This window comes from Echinococcus granulosus (genome assembly GCF_000524195.1).
Source record: "Echinococcus granulosus chromosome Unknown EG_S00046, whole genome shotgun sequence".
Taxonomy (NCBI): domain Eukaryota; kingdom Metazoa; phylum Platyhelminthes; class Cestoda; order Cyclophyllidea; family Taeniidae; genus Echinococcus; species Echinococcus granulosus.
The window spans coordinates 103,985-130,745 of NW_020170426.1; the positions used below are offsets into that span (position 1 = coordinate 103,985).

Consider the following 26,761-nt stretch of genomic DNA (forward strand, 5'->3'; position numbering starts at 1 on the left):
ATGACAATAGTCGAAAACCAGAGTGACGATGGGTCAGTTTTTATCATCCTTGGTGTTTGTGCAATGGCGAAGAAAACGAAATCAAAGCCGATGAAGGAGATTCTTCGTCGTTTAGAGAAATTTCAGTATATCAAAGTGATTGTCTTCGAGGAAAAAGTTATTTTAAGGCAACCAATAGAAGCGTGGCCCCTGTGCGATGCCTTGATTAGCTTCTACTCCGACGGATTTCCCCTCCAGAAAGCAATTGCTTACGCCGAGTTAAGAAGGCCTTATTTGGTGAATGACCTAAAAGCTCAATACGTATTGATGGACAGAAAAAAGGTTTACGAGTGCTTACAAATGGAGGGCATCCCAGTCCCACGTTACGCTTGTGTTGAAAGAGGGGACCCTAGCAATCACGTCAATGTTATCGAACACGATGACGCTATTGAAGTGAGTGTGCATTTAGATTCCAGTTTTACATCCAACTGGTCGGAATACTGTAGGACCTATTTGAACCGGGAATATTTTTTATGTTCTTTTCTTGTTTTCAGATAGATGGTGAGATATTTCACAAACCATTTGTTGAAAAACCTTTGAATGCCGAGGATCACAACATATACATCTACTTTCCAAGCAGTGCAGGGGGTGGTAGTCAGCGTCTTTTCCGCAAAGTCGGCGATCGAAGCAGTAAATACTTCCAAATCAGTACAATCCGTACGGAAGGATCTTATCTCTATGAGGAATTTATGCCAACTGACGGTACTGATGTCAAAGTAAGCTGTTTAGTAACATCCAAACTAAACGTTTCGATATATTTAAAGATTCCTTTGTTTTTTGTGCAAGGCTTTGATTAGTCGCGATTCACAAACGTGTAAATTTCTGTGTTCTGGGCGAAATAATATTTTTGGTGTCGTGCATACACAAATACGGTTGAGGCATGATGCACGTTTGTATGAATGTCGCCTCATTTTGCAAAAGCAGTTGCTGTAAAACTTACTTTGGAGTCGAGTTCACTCTTTTTTCACTGCATAATTTTTGGCGAGCTTTTTGAAGGATTGTCTTTGGAAAGCCTCTATTATCAACATAACCCACGGGCCAAAGTTCAACTTTGTTGCACCTGTACAAACTAGTTGAGGCTGTCAAACAGAATGTGCCTTTGTTTGGGTATTCGTTACAAAAGGATTTCGGAATAGCTAAGACAGCTCGAGTAAGGAATTAGAGGTGTACCTTTAATTGTACTTGTTGAAATATAGGAGTGATATTTGTGTCTTGGAGCATTGGTATTTCACACTTTTCGAAAGGATCTAAAGGATCACCATTCCTATCCCTACGCGGAGCCAAATGAACACCAACTTCCACAGAATTTGTGACCATTTTTTACAGTGATTATGGCATTATCATCCACGTCTGTATGCTGCTCTGTATATTTCCAAGCTTACCTGATAAATCTAGAATACGGTCGATGCATTTACTGCTTCAATGCATCTAGATTTAGAGTTGATGATTGTTCCAAGCCGATATCCAATGGGGTGAATGTAGCCCTAAAGAGAAAAAGGCTCGAACGTTGTGCTACGCTGAGACTAGCCTTTTTATGCATGCGTATTACCGCGTGAATACGGAATGTCTTCTTGATCACACTTAATAGCTAATTTGAAAAGTGGTGAAAGGCGCTACTTTAAAGCAACGCACTGCTAGCTTTTGTTCTGAGTATAACATATTTGTGAACAGCACAAACGTTTGTGATTATCAAACGGCAAATTTTGTGAGAAACTCATTTTGAACGTTTAAGGCTGGCTAAATGTAAATTCAACTTCTAAACGATTATTTCATCCTCGCCTGTTTCGATGCTCATATTTGTAGGGACTCCGCCCATTTGACAAAAGAAAGACGCAATGCCTCGATCGAGTAGTACCGTATCGATATGTTTTCAAACCTCATTTTTTGGTGATACATTCAGTTGGCTATGATTATGTTCTGCTGATCTGTTTCCATAATGCTGCCAAAACCTCACTGCAAAGGTTTGAAATGGATATCCCTTTACGGATGTATTACTACTCATCCACTGCAATCAAAGTTCCATAATGAGATCATTTGTTCATACAGCAAAAAAAAATAATTTTACTTTATTATTTTTGTGCATCGCTGCTTATAATGAACCAGTGGTCCTATGCACGAATACACTGCATATACATAATGTATATTGTCTTAGCCTTTTCGTGAATGTTTTCGTTCATGTGTAATACTACTTACTTTTGTACGCTGCTTGCTCCTGAACATGTTTTACGGCTGTGAATAGCTTTATTATAGATGCATATGCCTAGTTTGCTGTGAACAACAGTATGGGGCTGTATAATTGCAATCAATGGCTGTTTAAACCCGGTTTATGCTGATTGTATACGAAAGTACAAAGTCCTAGGTTTTGAGCTTGGTAACCTTCCCAGTGTCTGAGTGCGGGGTATCTTTGCTCCTAGGATCTTTGCAGAAAAGGTGTTTGTAACTTTAAAATAGAGGTTTTAACTTTGCCTCATTTCCAAGATCTTGGGAAACATTTAGGCTGATAAATGGATGGACAGGGGTTCAAATCAATTTTTAAACATAGAAGATTTGCTGGTATTTAGGAATGATCAATTTCATCGTCTGTGTCAGGTATGAAGTTCCCATACTGGAGCTGAAAGTTAACTAGAGGTCTACCATGTTTTCCACTCTTAGAACATCCTATAAAGTGATCTGTTGGGGAGAAGTTGCTTAAATTTGGGTGCCCTCTCAATCATACTTCAAACTTTGCAGTCGAGAGGTTCAGCTCGGTGAGAAAAGGGACTATGGTGTAATGCGATCATACAAGTTTTTTAGTCATGTTATTTTGTTCCAGTTCTGTAATAGAAGCGACAGATTTTAACACTAATGAAAGATTCTTCGTTGCATGACGTTTATAGTTAGGGAGGTAGCTAATTACCTCTTTTACTAGACTCAAAGTTCCCATGGTGTTGGTAAAAGGGGGATAATGTTTACGGCAAATATGAACCAATAGCTGTCGCACTCTTTGAACATTAATGCAAGGGGAGGGATAATTGAAGCTCTAATTTAGTCATTGCTATTATTACTGATGGATCTGTGCTTGATTTGGAGCTTCTATATTAAGATTGAAAAGCTTATACTGCAAATATATTGTTAGGAAATAGGAGTTGCCTAAGTTCTTCTGAGCTAGATTAGATGATGATCAGTTGATACCTATTGCGGAATGTGACCACGTTTTTTGAAGGAGACACTAGTCAGGTCCAAAATTTCAGTGAGGTAGTACAGTTGAAGTTCAGGTTTCTTATGTGGAATAAATGAGAATGCACAAATGCTAATGCCGTTTTCGGTAGGTGTACACCGTGGCCGATGACTACGCACATGCTGAGGCTCGCAAATCGCCCGCCCTCGACGGTAAAGTGGAGCGAGACAGCGAAGGCAAGGAGATTCGTTATCCTGTGATCCTTACGCCGCGTGAGAAGATTATCGCTAAGAAGGTGGCCAAGGTAGTAAAGCAGCAGATCTGCGGCTTTGATCTCCTCCGCGCCAACGGCATGTCCTACGTCTGTGATGTCAACGGTTTTTCCTTTGTGAAGACATCGCGCAAGTATTACGACGACTGCAGCCACGTCCTCGGAGTCCTCATCACTCGTGTGATTGCGCCACGTCTTTGTCCACCGGGTTTAGGACCTTGGAACACTCCTGGCCCAGACGACGATATTCCACTCGTCCCCACGACCTGTGGAACCATCATGGAGTTGCGTTGTGTCATCGCGGTCTTCCGACATGGTGACCGGACGCCAAAACAGAAGATGAAGATGGATGTGAGGGATGATCGGTTTTTTAAACTCTTCAACAAGTATTCTGGAGGAAGGACACTGGAATTGAAATTGAAAAAACCAACACAGTTGCAGGAGGTGCTTGATATTGTGCGAAATATTCTCGAGGACATAGAGAGTGGGAAGCTGAAGAACTCTGAACTGGAAGAGAAGAAGGCCAAGTTTGAGCAACTCAGGTAAATGCTCCTGTGCTTAAATTATTTTCATCCCAAAAGGCAGAAAGACTGCATTAGTAAATTGCATGATGCTAACCACTTTTAATCAACTAATGACCCGAGTTTAGGATAGTGGCTCAAAGTTGGCGTAATTTTGATAGACTTCTGTGATTCATTCAATCACGGCATTTAACTCCCTTCTGTAACGTTTAAGTGTAAAACCCAGTTAATAATACCGCAATTGTTGGTCTTTAGGAGTGAGTTTGTTTACCTCTGTTATCACTAGTTCCCTAGCCTCCCCGAAGACGTTATGGTTGCACTCCTATAGCTAATGCACAGAGGTCTGTACAACATTAGCATAGATTTACACCACCAGTATCGTAGACCAATCATCGGTGCTAGAGATGCTCATCGGGTACAGACTAGGCGCTCTGAAGAGCTCCCTCTACCGTTTTGAAATCATCCCACTTTTATTGCTACTCAAACATATCAGACATCGCCATTACTATTCCCTCATGTGTTAAACTTATAATAGTTAAAATAATGTGTTCTACTGCATACAGAGTAAAATTAGTCTGTGATTAAAGTACAATTGTACATTTGACTATACGCCCAGTCTGGGAAGGCTTACGTTATAGGCAGTTAGGTGCTCAAATGCTGGACATCAAAATTAAGGTGGATTGGAATTTAAGTGACTTGGTAGTTTTTTTTATAGAATTTTCCGAGCTAGAAACCGTCTCATGGTGCTAAAAGTTGCACATTATTGTAGTTATCTGGCACACATATCATACCGGTTTGCATGAAGTAGCTTTATGATCGTACTTAGATGGTTAAACCTCTTCAACTTTTCACCTTTTTAATACAAGATCAAATGAATTTAATTTGGCATTATTTTGCGGATAAACTATTGCATATTCGGTGCCAATCTACACGTGGCAGTTTTGCCATCGCCATTGCAATCTATCATCAAAGGTTGTCGACACTTCCACCTTCTTAGCACATCTTGTCTTTGGAAGCTGCACTAAGGTCTAACCCTAGATATTTACATTTTGATCTCTCATTTTCCAACCATTCCCCATGTGGTTGCCCAATGGGAAGGAAGGTCGATTATAACTCGGGGAAGTGTAATGGAAATTTAGAGGAGAAGAAGATCAGGGGTGGTTTTGCCTTACCACCCTTAAGCGTGTATTTCATGGATACATTTTTGCAGTCCTATAGTGCATGCCATCACGATTTATAGTCTTGGTCGTTCTCCAAGAAGGAATTTTTCTTGCCTGCCTTTCGAGTTGTGTATCTCATTGTCTTGCTGTTTAGTCTTCAGCAAGAGAATAAATCTTGCTGAATAATTGCATCTACAGTGCATCACACACGCACGCAAAGCAATCTGTCTTGTGAGATTCATGTGGTAGGTGTCTCTGGAGTGTGGGATCGGTCATGCGTGAATCGTTTGAGAGTAACTAACGCTATTTTCTCTTGCTGGAAAACTAAAGCCGTTTCCCACCACAAGTCAGTCAGTGGGCAAACAATCTGTCCACGGCTTCTTTTAGGACGTTTAGAAAGGAAGTAAAAAAAAGGCCGATGGTCTTTCCGGCTTATTTGTCACCTGGTACTTCATGTTAATGAGACTCAATTGTGTCCATCAGCCTTCACGACTTTCCTTTCCTACTTGATATAGGCCTAACAAAATGTTTCATTGCTCGCATGATTCGCTACCGAATTTTGCTGCCATTAACATCACATTATTCTTCATTCGTATCAAAAATAGATTTTTTCTCCTTGATGTGACCTACTCGTCTCGAATGACAGCACGCTTTGCTGCCGAGATAAAAGAAATTTGACGAGACTCGGCTTCTTTGAAAATGGGTTTGGGGAACATTGATAGATCGTCAATCAGCTATGCTTGATAATGCTTTATTACTTATAAATCCAGCTTTTTAAAATCAGGTTTGGATGTACTATTTGCAGTCCCATACACTTCTGTAATGTACAGATTCGTTGAGTGAACTTTCAAGAACTGCAGCTTTATTTGGGTAGTGTTAATGTAAATTAGTGGGTTTACCTGGGTCTGCGTTTCTGGATTAACTCGCTCACATGCTGGGCACAACATCTACCGACTTGTGTCTTCCCTTCACCTATTTAGATACGTCTTGGAGATGTACGGCTCCTTCAGTGGCATCAATCGCAAGATTCAGCTCAAGTATCAACCCAATGGACGTCAGAGTGATACAGGCAAAAAGAAGGATGGCAGTAAGGGATGAATTTGGTTTTGTCTTTCTTTTCTACCTTCACGTTTAAAACTTTTAATCCTTCAAAGTCCAGCGCACTTCTAGTCGTGCTCTCTTTACTTGCCCTTTCTGGTACAGAATATGTAGGGTCGGTCGTTACAGGGACGTTCAATTAGTTCATTTTATGCAAAATGTCACACTTTCTCTGGTAATGTGTTTGAGTGTCGTTGTCTCTCGATCTCATGAGTCGTTCAAACTTAGCAGGTTTACTATTAGACGTTGAGGTCAAGTTGTATAAGACTAAATGACGTTCTACAGCAAATATTTGGACATATGCAAGGTTTTCAATAGAATGTAAACATTTGGCGAATCCAAGATGATTAATCTTAATTTTGTTCCCTCCTTTACCCTTTTTAGTCAAGCACCCATTTGGTATTTTCTCTCCAGTCCTTGTGACATGGGGAGGTGTCAGTTTTTAGCCTTCACCCCCACTCCACATTGTAAATAGTTTCTCTATGAACAGCTTTAACTCCGTTCGAGTCCAAACTCACTCAGTAGTATAGAACTGGAAGTTAGATTGACTGCCAAAGCTCGCTTTGAATTTCATGTGCTCTCTACCATGAGTCCCCGCTCCTTCGACCAAACACAATAAAGACTTTTCTTTTGCGGAGTTTTCGCTTGGTAATTAACTAACTCATTCAGATTTAAGGCGCCTTTGATGCATCAGCGAAAGCTACCACCGCGCTGTCACTAACCCTGAAGACGTCATAGGGCAGATGGGTCTTGAAGTGACTGGCAGCCTGTGTGGAGAGCACTAAAGTTAAACAGTATTTATTTTTCAACACAGTCCTTCCTTGCTAATTCTTACAAACCAGCTACGTTAAAGAAAGGTTTTTCAGCACGGCTGAGCTACTTTGGGAAAGTCCGATTCACTTCACCATCGGTGCTGTAATCCGCCCCTTTTTGGCATATGTTCGTGACTAATTGTGTTGCGTACACTGCTTTCGTCTCTTGATTAATTTCACTAAATAAGGATGGAATTGACTGCCGTGCTCTGAGTCAGAGAAGCATCATGACTAGGATCATCACTGACAGATGCACGATCGTTTTTGTAAACACGCACACCCCTTCAAATATCTTACCGCCGAGAGTCCTACCACCTTACTATGGAAATAGCTTTCTGCGGGTCGAGGCTTTATGTCTTCGTGATACAAGCAACTTCGTTAATTGTCACACCCTGTTCTATGCACGCTCGCGCTATCACCGATTAACGGTTTGCGGACTGGCTCATGACATGTGCCATAATGTGGCATTTATCTTCATAACTGTTACATTCACCTCAAACGTAGTAAAACTACAGATAACTCGCGTGTTAGTAGATAAAAGTTACTTGCGCCACCTCATGGGGGTGTGGTTAAAGTATGCATACAACCGTGGCTTGTTGACATGCAACAAACGACTATCAAGCTTAATCACAATTGAGTCACCTGATTTGAGCTCGAGTTTTTTGGCATTTTTAAGCTTAAAACAACTGTTGTCTGCGTGACACATGCATCCACCTCAAATCATGCGTGATAGCAAGGTTTGATTAACACCATTGTTACGACACCAATGTGGATATGTAGGTGGTATCAGTTCGAATTAAGCAAAACCTTGGCCAGTAACTCGACATCAATCAGACTTTCAACGCATCATTTTCTCCAACGGTTCCAGTCATGACGAAACACCGTGCCAAAAGTACATGCGGGTGACCTTTGAACTTGTTTTATGCCCCTGGTACAACTCCCGTAGTGACTTCTTGCGTGCTGCGGTTTATCACCTTTCTATCGGTTTAACAAACAGTGCTTTTCACAAATTATCTTCCTGGTTTGCAGTGCTAGTGGATAGTACAATTTTCGCAATTTCTTTTTTTAGAAATTCTACCGATCATTGTCATCGCGTGTACGACAGATGCGAAGTAGTTTTCAGCTATGTTTTTTTATCGTGAGGCAAATGATCCAGGCGTCTACGAAACAAGCGTTGGTTCCATTTCATATAAATTTCGAAGGGAGATTAGTTGTTTTCTATTTTCGTAAAGATTAAAACTTAAAATATCGCCATTTACCAGGAGTAGTTTATAACTAAAATGTGTCCATCATAGAGTTTGACTGCCCTTTGGTACTAATCGTTTATCCGAGGCTTTGGTGATGTGGCATTGTAGTCACTGAAGACGTCACCTTTTGTAGGCTCTGAGGGAACTTTATCAATATGCATATGGAGGGGCTCGGAGTGAAGCTTCACACTATCGTCATGGAAGCGGATTCGCAGATTAGCTGCAACTCTCGTCTTACTTCGATAGTATAACTCGCCGTCTTGTCTTGAACGCCGTCGGCTGTCGTAGTGGTGTTTTTGTGTATTGGAGTCAAGTTGAGGGCAAAGAACGAAGGTTACCCGATTTTATTTACCATCGCGACAAATGAAGTCCAAAAGTGGACTTTTGACACTTTGATAGAGCTTTTCCATTAGGTCGCACTAGCTAGCCTCATTGTGGCGATTTATTTGCTGATTGTCTCTTGGGCCCGAAATGCATATATAAGCTCCCTGACGGCCCTCCATGTTTTTATTCCCACTGCTCAGTTGTCCTAAGTTCTATCATAGATGCAGAACTTGAAGTTAGGGTAATTACCTGAGATCAGTGGGTGGCTTGACTCCACAGATTCAGATATCATCCACAGTGAATGTCATCCTTGCCCTAGCAATGGTTGAGGCATCAATCGCGCCAATAGCCTTTACGCGTTCACGACACGCAAAGCATTTCGTGACTTTCCTGTTATGCATTAAACTGTCTAGACAATTAATTTGTCATTTTCACCGCATAGCTTTCTATTTCGTCTTTACACGATCGGGGTGAATACAAGCAGTCGAAATACTCAAACTCATGGAGCACCAAATGAGCCACCATTTTTGCCTTTATATCTACCCGACCTGAGCCCATTAGCATCGAGGTATCTAACTAAGTTTCGGGGAAAACACGGTAGCACTAGCGCTTTACCTTTTTATTCCATTAGGGGAAAAATGGTTACCACACTTTAGTCGCTCCGTAATGCATTTAGATGATAGTCTAACAGTACTTTTTTCTCAAACTTGAATGCTACGCTAAAATTCCCAGTTTAGTAAAAAATTTTACATGCTATTTGTCTTCAGTATTCGTCTGAAACATCTGCTGTGCCATAATCATTAATGCATACCAAGCAAAAAAAATAAAATTGTCCCGGAAGAATAACAACGGGACCTCGCCCTGGGAAACGCTTATTACACAGCACTACTTTGGGATGTACCAACATTAACTTACTCTTTTTTTTCTGAAAACGCTTTTATCCAATAACTTAGTTTGAGTTTCTTAACACACCTACCAACAGGTTCTCAGCAGCGAGATCTCATCGGTTGAAGTTTGAAAGCTCAAGTGTTTTGAAGATGGTGTAAAAGTTGGTTTTGTGTTGCAGACAAGAATGGAGCAGACGATAAGAGCTCAGCATCTAGCGCTGCGACAAGCACTACTGCTAATTCCAACACCGAAAAAGGGAGTGGCGAAGTCAGTGGTGTCCTTGAAGGTGGCCAGTCGACCTCCACTGCCACTGGCACTGCAGGTGATAGCGAGCCTTGCATCCTCCTAGTGGTCAAATGGGGCGGTGAGCTCACCGCAGCTGGTCGGCAGCAAGCGGAGCAATTGGGCCGCGCCTTTCGTTGTATCTACCCCGGCGGGGACGGCAATTATGGCAAGAACCCTGGCCTCGGACTTCTTCGACTGCATTCCACCTACCGTCACGATCTGAAAATCTACGCCTCCGACGAAGGTCGTGTCCAAATGACTGCTGCTGCTTTCGCCAAGGGCTTTCTCGCCCTGGAAGGGGAATTGCCCCCTATTCTGGTGCAGATGGTAAAGAGTGCTAATACCAACGGACTGTTGGACAATGACAACGATTGCCATCAGTACCAACAGATGGTGAAAAAGCGGATTAAGAAAGTTATGTCCTACAAAGGCGTATGGGGTGAGGAGCATCGGCAGGCGCTAGCTCCTACGGGAGCTAAATCTCTCCTCAATGCCATGGATTATGTAGGCAATCCGACAGAAGCCTGTGCCAAACTATTTGGCTACGTCCAGCGACTGGCAAACCGCGTCGCAATGCTAACAGCAAATCTACGGGAGCGGGAGAAGATAAACCTCTATCATAATGAGTCCTGGGACTTGTTGCTACGGCGGTGGGGCAAGTTGGTGAAGGACTTCCGTTCCCACAATGGGGATTACGATGTCTCAAAGCTGCCGGACATTTATGATAATATCAAGTATGATATTCAACACAATCCTGGCATTTTAATTGAGTCAGAGATGTTGGATTTCTTCAGCCTGGCACGGGCGCTTGCTGATATTGTCGTTCCGCAGGTAAGGGCCACCTTCTATCTTCCAGTAGACCTATTTATCTTTCGCTTTATCGTTAAAATATGCACAAGTTGCTAAAATGCGGTGAGAAAAAGGATCACGTGATGAATTTTTGTAAACGAAGTTCCCTGATCTAATAGTAGTGCCGTCTGTTAGTGGACTGGATATATTCATACAGTACTTTTGAAGCATTGCCTGGGATTGAAGGCAATTGTATTTTCTGGCTTTAGTTTTCCCACTTTTTGACATTTTGCTGCTGTCTTGGTGTCTATTTGGGTAATGCCTTTATGGACAATTTCGCCTCTTTAAGGACAAGATCTCTCTCTGCTACCGATCACGGGTCGGGACCTAGAAAAATTGATTCGGTTGTCGTGACTCTTTTGTCATAAGTCTCATGTCCATACCATATGTTTCTTTCATTAAATAGTAGATTCATTCAGTCACAAGTCTTCTTTGCGAGTGATATAAGGTGTTGGACATGTCTAACTGCTGCCCTTGAAGAGATAGTGGAGTGTAGAAATCTAGGAGGCTGGACTACTAAGGGTATAAGTAGCCGTTTGTAAATTTGGCCATTTTCCTCTCTGCAGCCTCCTCCACCTTAATTTGAGCCTCATTTGTAGGGCTCCCACTGATTAGTCTTCTACTAAGTATAGAATATTGATGGGCAGTGCTCCAAAGTAAGAAATAGCCCATTTCGTAGATGAATTTGTCTGAAAAGTACAATACCTGTAACAAAAAACGTTATATAGGTCAGTTTTATCATTTTATCGTCATAGATTCCTTCCATTTGTGTACCATCTTTTTTAATTCTGCGTGATTATAAGGCAACTGAAAAAACTCATGTGGGCTGTGGTGTAAAGTCGCTGCAATCAGTGACTTGCTTTAACTTGTAGGCACTTGTAAAATGTGCGCATTGGTTTGCATTGCATCAATCCTAGGTATGGGCAAAAGTCAACCTATCGGTACTGGACTCCCTTTGTGCTCTCTGCTACTTTCACATCATTAACTGTTAGTTAAACTTACCTGATGCGTGTGATTTGAGCCAGTCTGATTGACCCAGTTTGAAAGATGGCACGGAAGCTGGCCTGTCCTAGTCAAATTTGTTTTACAGCGGAATGTATCCTCAATTCTCGTAATGCATTGGGTTAGGGAGGAGAAATTGTCCACTTTTGCTAATAACAAAGAATTGCACTTGAGATTAGCCAGTCGAATAAAAATTTTGCTATGCTTGTATGAGTGAGGAAACAATTGGTTTGCATTTATGTGAATTGGGAGGGAAAAGTCGTGAAATCTATCCACGTGCAGCAGGAGCTAATAACCATAGACTTCAAAAGCAATCATTTTATCCTTCACTTCTTTCACATGTATTATAAAACCCTGTGCTTTTAGGTCGATGAATGACTGACTGACTTGTAGTGATAAACAAGTATGCAATCCTCTCACTACCCACCTCATACTTCCAATGTACGCACCACTTTATCTCCACAGAACTATGCTTGCTTAGTGTGTGCGCATTTGTGTTTACTTGCTGAAGGCGAGAGAACAATCCCAGTTTACATTAATCCACTTAATACAATTTGAGGATGTAAAAGAGGAATTTCTTCTTGAGAAATAACTAGCACTGGTGAATCAGAGGGAGAAAGTTGTCTTCTTACAAGATGATGCGAGATTTCGTAGACTATACTGCCGCGAGATTTATCTATGGCAAGACCTGCATTTTACTTGGAATTGAGAGAAGGAAGGTACTGCCCCAGCCTCATCTTCCATACTGCCCTGTCGATTTACTAAAGACAGCTATTGTTAACAACTCCTCCAGTCGGATAAGCCCCACTTTTAATTGGGTATTACCTAGAGTCAGCTAAACTCGCGAGTGAAGCGTCTCTTCATTTTAATCTTATTTTCTGTCTTTTTTGTTTCTTGCTCTTATAGGAATACGGCATCACGAAGGAGGAGAAGCTAGTGATAAGTCAGCGCATTTGTACGCCTCTTTTGCGTAAAATTCTCTCAGATGCTCGTTACACTGACGTAGACGAATGTACACGTCTACATGCTGGGTGAGTCTCATTTTGCACTTATCTGTCCATTAACGAAACTGTTCATCCATCTATCCATCCTTGATCTGCCCATCCAATGGCACAGAATTTATTCATCCATCGTGGATTCATCTATCCATGGCCTGGTCAATTCACGCAGTTACTTATTCGTTCATCCATCTATCTTCGTGTTCATCCACAAATCCTCATTCCAGTTCTCACTGATCTATGAATTTTTGTAGGATACTATGGATATAATCTACCTATACTAGCTCCCTTCACCCTTGAATTGTATGCTCCTTATGGAATGGTCCATTTGTGCATAGCCGATTCATCTGTCGTCGGACAATATTTTCTTCCATTTTGCTCTGTTTCTTCATCAGTCCTGTACTCATCCATTCACCCTCCGATCAACTTCATTTTATCGTAATGAACACGCAGATTAAGTAAGGAGATATTATAACGGTGTATTCGTGGGAGCTGTCTATGATCAACATTTGACCACTGTCTTATGAATTCATTGATGTATTTTGATTCAGCCAGGCAGGAGGAGTCTCCAGTGTTCATTTACTTTGACAGTTTTTCCAACATTTTTGAGCCGATAATACTCTTTAAAATGAACAGCAAATCACCTCCTTATTTGAAAAGGCTATGTACATTATGTTTTTAGTAATGAGTGCAAAGTTGACAGAAATGTATTTTCGAGGTAAGCTAGCTGTTTAAGGACAAAAGATCGTTCATAGTATCAAGTTTGTACGGTTTATGGTGTAGCGGTCCTTGAGGTGTTATAAAATGTTGGCGTTTTTTTACCCGCGGCAGTCTGACGGTGTCATTCTCTAGTGCTTCTCACTTATTTTGAAGCCTGTCTACTGTGAATTGAGTTTTTAGCTGGCTTTTAAAGATGCTACAGAGACTAGCTCCTCACCACCTTTGTTCCATACCATTTGGAAAGTGTGAGGTACGCGGAAGCAGAAGTTACCACTTTGAAATAGCTCAAACAATTTGATTTTGATTATGAATCATTCAAATATGGATGCATTACAATAAAGAGGAAATACTTGATGTGGAGGCTCCTAGCCAAATGGATGCCTCATACAGAAACAGATGACAATAAACTTGAAGGACTGCCAGTCTGTCCTTTCCTTCCTCTCCTCTCCACTGTAGATTGTTCGCTGACCTACTTTCTGTGATAGGAAGCGGAAATTGCATTGCAACTTTCCCCAGGAAAATGGACATTTTACAGGTCATCTCTACACTTAAAGTATGCACCACATCATCCCCACTGTGCTTTATGCGGTGCACTATGGACAAAATCGTTTTCTTGCTGGAGGTCAAACAACACCGATTTCGGCTTAGATCCGTCTACCCAGCGCCATGTGATACGAGAGGAAGGTGTATAAGGTGATGCAAGACCTTACACCACCCGATTTTAGGTGGGATGGGAGAGGGGAGGATGATACTACTCCAACTTTGTCACCATTCTCCCAATTCCCCTGATACTATTCCTCAAAGTGATGACTTTAAGGAAGCCATCTCTTGGTTTCCATCAAAGAGGGATTTTATGAGTGGGGAATAAGTTTTTGAAAAATCTACTCTTGACCAAGTAGGATGTTTACAAAGGAGACGAGTCCTGTTGCAACTCAAAAGCATGCCTTACGCTAATCTTATGATCTAGGGTTTGACAACCGTCTGCGACATCTAAATATATATCATGTATTGTAAAGTGAGTAGCCACAACGCGTTCCCAGATGACTTTCCGACACCTTGTTTGGCACATTTATCAGTTCTGTATGCACTTGATAGGTGGGCCTACTTATTTCAACTTGAGATTTTTTTGGCTGAGGTCGTATGGCCTTATTTTATATTCACCTCGAGCGATGCAATCCGATCATCTTCGTGCTTGATGGTTAATATGACGGAAAAGACTAGTTCTTTTTCCATTCATGTTAGGTTCCTTTCACCAAATGTCAGACTGAAGCATCACGTGGTTTGGCAGAGTTTCTTTTTCTACCTCTAAATTATCACACATTCACCAAGCTGTCGAATGGAATTGAGGCTTTCAACCCGATGTCCAGGTTACTAATTCGTCATTCCTATAGTAGGAAGGACGGCTGTAGGTTTTTACTCATCCTCATCATCTTTCCCACGCAGCTATTCAAAGGGTGTCGCGTCACCAGAGCGTTTTGTGCGTACCCGGTTGTACTTTACGAGCGAGAGTCACCTTCATTCCATCCTGACGTGTCTGGAGCACGGCGGTCTGGCAGATGCGGCCACGGATGAGCAGTGGAAGCGAGCGATGGACTATGTGAGCACTGTACCTGAGCTCAACTACCTCTCCCAAGTAGTCATTATGATCTACGAGGATCCTACTGTGGTCAGTACAACGTTGATACTACTTTTTTAACCTTTTTTATCTTCCAAGTTGTGGAGTTGATAATACACAGTCTAAGAATTAGTTATGCAATTTAATATCCACCCTTTTTCACACCTGTAATAAAGGGTAACCAAGACGAATTCACGTCATCGCATTATTTGTTTATACATCCCGACGAAATCTGCTAGCTCACTGTTTTCACTCGTATTCGCATTCGACGTTTTAAGATTGACTTCAGCACTTCTCATTCCTCCTGCTGTTAATCTGAACAGCAGCTAATTGGAAGGACTCGCGTGCGGAACAATATAAAACGTGGGACTTCTGTATCAACTGTTGACTGAGAAAAGACAGCACTGTTATTTCAGCGTTCGTGTTGTCTCTAAATCCGACATAAGGGGCAGGCCTCTGGTGGTAGCTTTACCATAAGTCTTCAGGACGGCGAGAGTATTCTCATAAGTGTAGTGTTGATGGTGTATGTAAGGCTATGAAACAACGTTGCGGAGGGCGAATCACCTCGAGAGGCTCTGCAAGCCTCTTGTGATTATTCTCCCACATTGGTCACACACATGGATGCACGATGTACTCCATTCCCGATACTACTTGACCAGAGTGGTAAACTTTCAATTCAATGGAAGTTGTTTGTGTCTGTTCAAAAAAGCCATCATCCGGTCTCAGTTTTGACATCTTTAATGTTAAGCATTTTGTGTCGTCCTTCTAATTTTGGGAGAAATTCGTTTCCACTGTACTTTTATTCTTCTCCACTCAGTTTTATGATCTTACTAACCCAAGGTGCATTTAAAGTAGGCTAAATATGACCTCTCCAGGATTGGTATGACATTTCGACAAAGTGCCTTCTGCAGGAGGGTCGTATTTGGTCTTGTTGATGTAGATCACAGGATCACTTTTGTTATACCGACTGATTGCCCTCGCAGTTTAATTATTCATTATCTTGATGTGAAGATTGCTGCAAAATTCACACGTCAACCATATCGAAGAGGAGAGGCTGTAGTACCCAGAGGATGCGTTTTGGGAGTACAAATTCTTCTTCATCACTATGAGAATAAGAAACAGCCATTTTCGAAAATATGATTGTTTGATCCACTCATGCTCCAATTCTTGAAAGGCTTGAGTTTAGCTGGGCGTGCGTGTCAGGTGGATGTTACTGATCACTTCAAAGGATTTTATTGCAGAGGGGAGGCGCAACAACAATGCGTCCTCGTCGACTGTCAATCAACGTGATCGACCTCCAATGCTCAGATTTCTCATTATTTCTGCTGTAGTTTTAAACTCCACCCAACCGTTAGCGATTTGGTGCACTTGTGCCATGCGCGCCATGGTGACATCTGTATGACACAAGCCATGTTACATGTCTGTGACTCCACGTCCAGATAATCGACGCGTCACGATGTTTGTTATGCTGGCAGCGAATAGGTTAAAGCTTGTCTGCATTTTCAATGTAAAGCTCATGTACCATCTTTTATTGTAATGCACTTGACAAATGATTTCTGCAGATTCTATGCTAGAGGGTCATCTTGTGCTTTTTTTCCACCAGCTGATCCATGAACATCTGCATTCTCCAAATGGGTTATTTTGAGCATCCTACATTTAGTCACATCTGAATGGATTAACTCCCCTCTTATAACTTCATTTGTCCTTTACTACACTTTTTCATTTTGAATCACAGTATTTTCTGATGAAATCTTGTGAAAGGCTAAAAACATTTGTTAGTCAGTACGGGCATGGTCCAATTAGTTCCATTAGCTTTCAAGACCTTCCTTTCCCACTTGATGTACATGTAAATCAGTTGTTCCATCACTCATTTAAAAATACTACTGAAAGTCAACCTTTATAACTCGATCTGGAATTATAGGGTCAATAACAGCATAGGAATAGACTTCTAAAGTTTATTTGATGCATCCTTGAATAATTGAGCATCCATCCTTCCACCTCGCATCTACCTATCCATCCATTTCTGATTCAGTTATGTATTTCATACCTTTTCCAATTGCTATACGTTAAATTTGATGAGGAGTCTAGTTCTACATTTTTATCAGAATCCTATTAAATCCGATTCCTTTCATCCACCTGTCATGATGAAGCTTCAGGACAGGTGGAATACAGCAAAGAGTTCCACATTGATGTATTGGCGCATTGCCTTATACTTGAAGCTACCTTCGCGTTGTTATCTCTTATCTTATCATTATATGGGTCAGTAATATGATCAATCTATATAAAGGTTTATTTTACCACTCCATTTCTGTGTGACTCACACTTTTTCTGTCATAGGGGGGTCCGATCAAGTATTTTCTTCACCTTTTTCTATTGTTAATAGGAAATGAAGACACGTTTCACTTTCAAATTAAGCCTCATCTTTTATCTATTTAAAAACCCTTAAAATATAACAAGTCTTCTCATCTTTTTTGTGTGAAAGTGCGATGGCTTTCCACATTGACTGCAAGAGTACCTTAAATTTTTAAGAAGTCGCCCACTCCTTCGACGGTAATAAATAATTCAGCAATTTAACAACTTCCTCTTTCGCCATTAATTTCAACTCAAAAGCTTTTAAACAAGAGTGTTCACTCGAACCTCTTCACTCGCTTTGACAAGATGGCGAGTGGATGGTCCTTGCTCCATTCCTACTTCCGAACTTTATTGCATTCAAGCACATCAGGCAACAGGCAATTATTCATCCCCGTAGTGTCATGTGGTTACATTTGCTTGAACACCCTCGAGTTGTTGAAAACATTTTATAGGAGTTATATGTATCAACTTTCAACACACTTCGCAAAAAGTGGGACTTAATGTCAATCCAAAGTGGTCAATCAATTAATTTTCTCCTTCTTCGCCCCCTTTACTTCATTATCAGCAGGGTGTGTACCGTATTTGACGCGAAGAAAGACTCCCGATTATAACTGACCTCTGAATTTTATTTTTAAATATAACCGGAAGAGACACCTAGTACTCTAGCTTGAATGTTACGAGTGCCCTTATGTGATCATTTGCTAAATGTAAGGAATAACGAAAGTGCTAGAAAGTAACTGTCTTTCTCCTTCTCCTTCTGTAGGAACCTAAAACCGAGAAGAAATTCCATGTGGAATTGCACTTCAGTCCTGGAGCGCATGCCCTCTGTCGAGATTTGCCTGCTGGCTCTGGTTTCAGACCCGGTCGACGGGAGGTTAGTCTCCTCTCATTGTTTGGCCTTTTCTTGTATTAAGATATGGTCAAAATTTACCACATGGTGATAATTTTACGTCAAACTGGAGTCTAATTCTCCACCGAAAATTCGTCACTCTACAACTTTCATCACAAAGTGGATGAATTATTTGCGAACTAGGTCTATGCATTCTAGATCTTCAGTTTTGTGTGTCTTTTTCAAAAAAGTCTATCAACTTTGTGAGTTGGCGTAATTTACGGCTGCTGAATAGGGCTGCTTGTTGGGTCACTTGACATTGTCACCCTACAATACCTACGCTCAATTTTTATGTTAGCTTGTTTGATATCAAGAAATCTGACTTTTCAATACTTCGTTTTTATCAAGAAGGTAGTTTTTAAGTTCGAACCTTCGTTCTAGTATCCTCGAAAATTGTGATGTTCAAACGATTTCACTTTTCCTATCACCGTTCCCCAGTGCATCAAAACCGTATTTCTCTCTGCATCATGTTTTGTTAATTTTAATCCTTCAATATCATGGACCAATATAATTGTGGAATAGCAGGGAAATGATTTTGCTCCTCTTGACCAATCACTTTTGAAGGATTCCACATCATTAATCAACTGACCAAAATGGGAGCATTGAGAAATTGGTCTGTGCTACTTTTTCGTGGCAAAAAGAAGGCAATTTGAATGGAGTCTGATATAGATGGCGAAGAGATGTATATTTGCTTTGTGTTCTTCAGCATTAATGCAATCACTACCGGCGTCACGTATATGTGACGGATATGGCTAAGTTCAAACCAGTGAAATACATTCCCGATATTCTGGATTACGTTACATTCTCCTCCAACATCCTGACAAGCGAATGTATTAACTGGTTATTTGTTGGAGATTTCGTGTTTTTAACTGCCGCCCAAGTGATTGTTACTTTAAAGGCCACTTTTAACACACATTTTTCAATTAATTGTCAGTTTTTTTTCGCGTAAAATCAAACCAGCATAGAACCACTTAAACAGAGTCTGTGTAACCTACTAAGAATATTAATCTCCCTCGAAATTAATCACTTTTCCTTTTTCTCTTTCTCCTCCCTCCCTCCCCCCCTCCCTCCCTTTCCTCCATCATTTCTCCTCCTCCCCCTATTTAAAAAAACTTACTGAAATTGCATGTTCTGCTTTGCTTTACTTGATTTAACATCCTCTTTCTCCATTGTTTGTTCAAACATTTGCACTCATACCGCTAACTTCCACGCATGGAACCAGAACGGTTGTTGTTCGCAAACCAGCCTGCTTAGTAGCTCCACCTCCCTTGCTGAGACGAGTTTTGACTCGGCAAGTGAGCATGCCGGTGTCGACGTAACCCCAATCCACTCACCCCCTGCACTCTCCTCTCGCAAAATCGTCTTCTCCGCCCACGATCAGTTCACAGGCAAGGCGACGGTGACCAGCTGTCACAGCCTCTCGATTGATCGTTCACTCCCCTCTGATCTTCAAGAAGTTGGCAGGATTTCTGAACCCCTTGCTACCACTACTACTAACACCACCTCTGCCGTCGGCAAGGTCTCTAGTAAATCGCGCTACGAAAAGCACCGGAAAAGCCAACGATTCTCGCGACAAACCTCTGCCATCTACCGCCCCAAAGAAAGTGTGTCCGGTCTCTGTTACGCCGATGTCGTGAATCAGGATGCGGTGATCGGGCACCGATCAAGAATGCAAGAGTTGTGGCTGGATAACATGCGAAAGGTGCATCGTCGACATCAGATCAACTTCAAACGTGGTTCTGAGCGTTCCGTGAGTACAGGGCCTATGGTAGAGCATGTCGTCACACCATCTCTCCTACAAAGTGAGGGCAACTCGACGTGGCATGAAAAAACTCTTACCACACTGCGCAAACCCCTTCAACGCGCACTTAATTCGGATGGAGGAAATGCTTCTCAGCCTTCATCGAGACCCACCTCAGAGCATTTATCACAGACGCATGGCAGATTCACTGTCACCTCCTCACTAGAGTCTTCGGCAATAAAACCAGCAACTTCTGGAAATCCACAAAGTCTATCGTGGTTCACTGGTTCTGTCGACCTGGATGACGATGGTGTTGCAACAACAGGTGAATCAGAAGTTTCTACATCTCACTCTACGCTTGATCTGGCTGTTGCTACTCCCTTAGCCAGTCAGAAGTCATCGCCGCCACTGAACTCACCACCATCATCAAAAGTAGAAAAATCAAGACACTCTTCGGCAACAACTCCGGGTTCCCCAGTGAAATGGCGCTGTCGGAATGGTATCTCTTCACCCCCTAGTGTCACCACACCCATCTCACGACGTATGAGTTTTGGAGACCAACCACCTGAATTCTGTCCTCTTCAAAAGAAATCTTCTGGTATTGGAGTGGAGAGCGGCGGCGGTGGTAGTAGTGGAAGAGAAGGAGGTGAAGAGGGAGGGGAGGGAGCCGATGAGGCTTCGACGACAGTAACACAGGTCTACACTTCATTGGACTCAGTGAAACCAGATAGGGCACAGGAGTTGTTTAATCACGGCGCGCCGGTGGCCCAGTGGTTGATGGAGTACTTTGATCAAATTGAGAAGGCCAAATGGAGCAAAGTAGAGTCGCAAGGGGATGAAGAAGAGACTGGAGAGGTGGGGGTGGAACGACAGGAGCATCGGGGTTCCCTCAAACCAGCTGACTATAAGCCTATCCTCTCTGCGGCTGACTATCTCAAGGCCGATGCTTGTGCCTCGGCGGTAGGATAGCTGTGGTTTTTACAAACTTCCTTTGGTGCTGCTTCAACTTGAGCAGCTAACACTGATCCTGCTGTGCTTGAAATGCGTGGTTGTATGATTGCTTACATTATTGGTCAAGAATGGTTCGGTATTATTTCTCACCATAGCATGCTTTCAAAGTCGGCTGCATGGAGCAAAATTCTCAAAAAATAATGTTGTGAGGGCTTCGACATAGGTCGTCGAATTCCAGGTGACTGTACTTGCCGTCTTCTTTCAAACACCGACCCAAGTGCTTCTCGTAGTTACTATGCTGTGTCGGCTATTACAACAGTATACGAGTGAATTGAGACCATTCGTGAGAGCAACATGAAGATAATATGCTGAATTGGCATTTCAGCGATTCATAAATAGAGGTTTCATGCATGAGTTTTAGTAAATGATAAACAGTGAGAGGCCAGAATGCCCTGTTTAAATTGAACCAATGCCAGTGCTTCTCTGTACCTCCATTGGAGTGATAATGCGCACATCTATAGTTTTTAGCTTGACTCATCTTTGTATTCCATCGCCCTGCCCTTGCACACCACCTCCAGACGACTGTGCCTGCAGACAGTCAGTTCAAGTGAAGCATATGGAACACATGCTGCCTGTTATTTTGGCTCTTGATTAGCCTGCACAAGCCTCCTGTAGGATCGCTTGCCTGCATAATTCTTCCTATTCTTCTTACAGATTCCAAAGGTACCCTCTTGTCATGCCAATCATCGAGGCTCAAGTAAGCAATTACTACGACGCCTTTTTAGCTTTTATCTGAAATATTTTATGCCACTATGTTACTACGGTTCGATGAATATGATTTGATGTCTGGATTAGTCACTGAAGATAGCATGTCATCAGCTTGACGTCAAAACTTGGAGGACTGGAGGGACTCAATTGGCAGTTTACAAAGTTGAAACAAATATCACATCATTTCCTTTTTTAAACGTTGTCTCAGACACTTGTCTTAGTTGGTTTTCCTCCTCAGTAATCAGGCAGGTTAGACGCGACATCAAAGATGATTTTTCGTCACCGTGGGAACACTTCAAAATACAATGATCATGACTTGTAGGTTTTGTCAACTAACGCTCCAACACATCTCGTAGGTTGATCGTTCTTTATTAAGATATTTGCCGAATAGCCGAGCCACTTAACACGATAAGTAATATAAACCTAGGCGCTGCCCCCCCCCTCCCTCCTCCTCCTCTCTGCTTCATTGGCGTTTCAGTCCTGTTCGCTCTTCTCTTTAAACTATTTTCAGTATTTCATAGCACGGGCACAATGCTCAAATCTTTGAATGGAAGGGCTGGGACATGGAGGCGTCCATTTCTCTGTAACGTTGGTGCAAATTGGGGAGAGTGAGGGGCCCGCGTACTCTTTTCATTAAAATCCAGAACAGCTCCGTAACTGACACCTTTGAATCGTTTGCGTTGGGTCTCATTTCGCTACTTCCTAGAATTGGAATAATGGACAAAAGTCAAACTGATAGTCTACGCTGGGCTCGCCAAAGCTGCCTCTAGTTTGGCGTCCGAATAGACTTACTTACTAGCGTGTGGAAGGACTGGAATAATTAACAGAATCCCAGAGCACTGCGATGGGGATTGGATCATGGAAGACTGTGTAGCTGACAGTACACCAGCACGATTGTAAAAGATGTGGTGCATGATTTCTCGCATCCTTTGTTTGCCTTGCCATTCAGCAGATCAAGTGACACCATCAAAGGGGAAACTAGACGGTCTTCCATCGACTCACATGGAAGATAACCCAATGATGGCGCGGAGGCCTTCGGAAAGTGCAACAGAAGGGAGGGCAGAGGTGGAGGATATGCCAGTCAAGATGAGGAACTCGGTTTCCAAGACACTGCACGTGGAAGCACCATCAGATAATTCGAGGGACGGCTCTACGAACTCCTTGCATCACGACGTCAATGGCCTGGACACGAAGGAGTTAAATGCTCTCACTTACCCGAACTACCAGATGCAAATTGATTTCAAGGGTGAGATTTGCTTCAATCACTACTAATTTGTTGATAGAAATCAACTCAATTTTACTAACGATACTACTGAAATCGCCGATACGGCTAGGTAATAATACCAACAGTAATTCACAAACGTAATTCACTTGCATCTGAATTATCTTAAATATCTGGAATGTATGCTTAAAGTAGTTACCGAAAAGGAAAAATATTGCCTCATTCCAGTTACAACTATGTGCCCTGGCAATTTATGGTGATCAAATGAGTGAATAGAGGGGGCATTAGTGGCCTTTAAAACTGGATCGCTTTCCTGCGCCTATCATTCCAATATCTTCGATGATCTCATTACTCGGAAGGAATCTGTTAATGCGTAAAGACGCGTTGATTTTGACCAAAGTTGAGGCGTTTCTCGCTGAATTAATTGCTCTCTATCTAACTGGGCGAAGCCGTGTCCGATGACCCGCTTCACTTGCTGAAATCAATTCAGTAGCGTGTAGAAGTCATTTTAGTCTTTTCACACCAGTAATTATTCATCTCTTACAGTCCTCCGTTTTCCTTTTAGAACTCCAGCAGTGCCCTCTTGGCAAAGACTCATGTGGTAATTTGTTTATTTCGTTTTAAAATTTTGAATTATGCGTCCATACACTTGAACCTACACCAAATGAATCAAAAGTGTCTTTCCCAGCCTGAACCGCAAAATAGTGGAGAATGCTATCAGAAACACTTTTTTACCAATCCTGTTTTAGAAGTTTGATAATAGGTAGCCTATGCTCGTCCTCCTACCCGAAGCACGTCTCGGTGTCTGTGGTAGATACTGCATGCAAGTGAAATGTGCTTCATGTCACCAAGAGGCGTTTTAGTGAAGGCGTAGGAGGGGAAAACGCTGATACGGTTCCTGGTATTTTTTTATATCAGAACTAAATTCGTTTCAGGGTACCACCTTAACCGCGTATGTGGACACTCTACTATTGTGTCCATTTAAGACTTGGCTCTTTTGTCTCTCAACACCAGGTACAAACTCACCCTGCTGCAGTAGGCGTCACCGCGGGCTCATCAGCACCGCAGTGATTCGTGGATCACGGGACACGTACTCAAGCAGCGTGCCTGACCTCGTCCAGCTGCTTAATTGCTCCGACAGTGATGGCCAATCTCAGACTGAAAGTACGCGTCTTTTCAGAAGTTGTTGGTATTGGTAGTTCAAACAGTCAATGAGTTCTTTTTCCATATTGCGCGCAGCTCCCCAAAATCCAGCAGACCTTATGGTTCCCAGTGCACCAAGTGTCCCGGAGATCTACCCACTGGAGACATTGCACAACGCCATGACTTTGCATCAATTGGAGAGTTTCTTCACCCGCTTGACAACCACTAAATTCCCTTCCCCTTTCACCTCGCCTTGTCTCTCTTCAACTGGGGGTGGTGGTGGAGGGCTCAGCTCTGTCTCGTCCACAGAACAGGTCGGCAAGACAAACTCGGAGGCAACACGCGGTCGATACGCTCTCACCGCAGCCTCCGCGGACATCGAGGCGAGGCGAGATACAGCCTCTTCTTCGTCATCCACGTCCAACACCTCAACGTCTTGTGGTGCTCATACGGGAAACAGGCGGTCCGTTTCGGAGCCAGGAGAGTTCGCAACTGCCGCTCCGACGGTTACAGTGATTAAAGCGGCCAGCTGCCCATCTGAGGAAGGAAATTAGGCCATGCTCTTCTTTTTTAATCTTGTCACCTTTTTTATTGCCCTGTGAATGTGTACGTGTGTATATGTGTGCTTGTGCTTTTATCACAAAAACTGAAAATGCGAAGGGAAGGCTACTTGGGATTTGCATGCAAAGCCTGGCTCGGCTACTTCTTGCGCCTGTCATATAATGAGAAAAGCTCAAAATAAATGTCATTCTTAAGTGAGATGTGTGTGATTGTCTTTCATCCATTTCCTTTATCTGATTCGAAACCGATAAAGGCTTTTTAGTTTATGTGAGCAGGTTCTTGAAGCAGATGATTTGACCATTGGTTGTATGGTTACTGCCTTGAATGTGGACCCGCATAACCTAAAGTTGTGAGAAGTCATAGTAGCCTGGCGAAAAATATTACTAACATGCAGGGCCTGAGGAGCCACTGCCATGGTCCGGAGTCTATGCCGCCTAGTTAAAGTACTATCCGCGAAGGCTTAAGTGCCCAAATTGGACAACCTATCAAAGTTCTGCAGTGTAATAAGTTGATTGTTTTACTCTCAGTTTTGGTAGTGGGCAGGTGAGGGGATCCGCTACAGTAGGTCAGCCGAGTGACATGGGCCCCGGAACACGCCAGTGGTTCCGGGCTCCATTAGGCTTTAAAAAAGCATTTTCTTCTTTGGCATTATGCCTTCCCTCCTCTTCGGAGAGATACGACAGCACAAGCCATTATTCAAGGTTAGGATGCTCAATTACTGTTTCGGTAAATGCTCTGAGTACAGTAACTCACTGCAAGCATTTTTGGTAGAAAATTTGATGTATGTTGTAGCGTCCCGAGACTGCCCTGAAGATGGAATGAGACACAATACTCGGGTAGAATATATATTCAGTACAGAGAAGGTGTTTGGGTTACTGGCATTGTCCTAAGGCCAGCCCACCCAGCGTGGTACAAGAAGGCAAATTCAAAAGTCCAAAAATGGCGTCTCACCACTACCGAGGGATAAACTATCGTCGTATTAAATATTTCTTTTGAAATTCTTATCATTGAGTCAACTAAGCTATGGAATAACTAAACTTAGCTATTCTGCAGAAAAAAGTGGTTGTGCTATATTGCTAATAAGTGTCTTTGGGTAAATTTGAGAATTAAGTGAATCGGCTAAAAATATGTGACAAGATACGTAAGTGAAAAAGTTTCTGCAAATATAGCCCAACAGAATACCTGAAAGCTACTTGTTATATTATTTATTTGATGAAGTCTGAGTCCTCAAACTTATTATATTCGCATATTTGTCCAAAATAATTTCAAGACTAAACAGGCGGCGTTGTTCTCAAAGACTTACAGGTTAATTTAAAACAAAATATAAAGTAATAAGTTAGGTTCTCATCTCTTTCTCCTTAGCCCTATTTCCTTGGAAGTAGAAGCGGATTTCGTAGGGTGTTGCTAGCTCAGGTTGGTAATAACTGTTCCGTAATTAAATTTGTGTTCACTAAACTCTTCTCTCCCGAAGGTTGCATATGGGCAAGCAGGTCCAACAATAAATAAAAAGAGTATTTGTACGGCATTAGAATGATTAGAAAATTCATGCCTTTTTGAGACTTTACAAGCATAACTGCTTTAGCATATTTGGTTTTATTTTGCATTAGGAATATTCGCAATGATGTACGAGTTTTTGGACACGAACTTGTTTTACGAGATTCCTTTTAGACCATTGTTATTGAAACTGAGCGGTGTCAGTTCTGGTCTGCTTACAGAATGACGCACAGCAAAGAGGAGTAAGTTGGGCCTGATTTGACTTGCTTTAGAGATAAGCCTTTTACGTTTGATTTTGCAATCTCTGAGCAAGCAAAAGATTGGCAAGAGCTAGACGCTCAGACACCCTTACATACTGAAGAAAAGCACCAAAGTCTGGGAAAGTCATTCTTTTCAAACACCAACGCGGGGAGCGAGTACTTCAAAGTTGACGACCCTGCCACTGTGAAGAGGAAGTGGCTCGAAGACCGACGATTAGTCAAAGATGCAGTGCGCAGAACGGGGAAGCACTTTCTTTGGGATGTTAATCGCCAGCAAAGGAAATAAACTCCTTGCATGCAACTCCCCATGGACTTTTTGTTCTTCAAGGCCTAGAAATTCCTGCAGCATCCACCTCCCGTACCGTATGGAAGCATGCGCTCCAACACCCAAGCC

The 26,761-nt window shown here is 42.3% G+C and overlaps 1 protein-coding gene across 1 annotated transcript; it reads left to right on the top strand. All coding sequences in view use genetic code 11, as the record gives it.

Moving 5' to 3' along the window:
• On the top strand, nucleotides 1–26,653 carry EGR_05790 (Inositol hexakisphosphate and diphosphoinositol-pentakisphosphate kinase; the record flags this gene model as incomplete). The annotated part of the gene is made up of 16 exons (XM_024495039.1): nucleotides 1–432; nucleotides 534–755; nucleotides 3,348–4,009; nucleotides 6,129–6,235; nucleotides 9,696–10,633; nucleotides 12,560–12,684; nucleotides 14,815–15,037; nucleotides 18,102–18,212; nucleotides 19,450–20,928; nucleotides 21,634–21,676; nucleotides 22,640–22,933; nucleotides 23,475–23,510; nucleotides 23,924–24,073; nucleotides 24,149–24,564; nucleotides 26,282–26,349; nucleotides 26,380–26,653. The coding sequence occupies 16 exons, from the start codon at nucleotides 1–3 to the stop codon at nucleotides 26,651–26,653; spliced, it is 5,580 nt and encodes a 1,859-aa protein (XP_024350502.1).
• Between the last annotated feature and the right edge of the window lie 108 nt (nucleotides 26,654–26,761).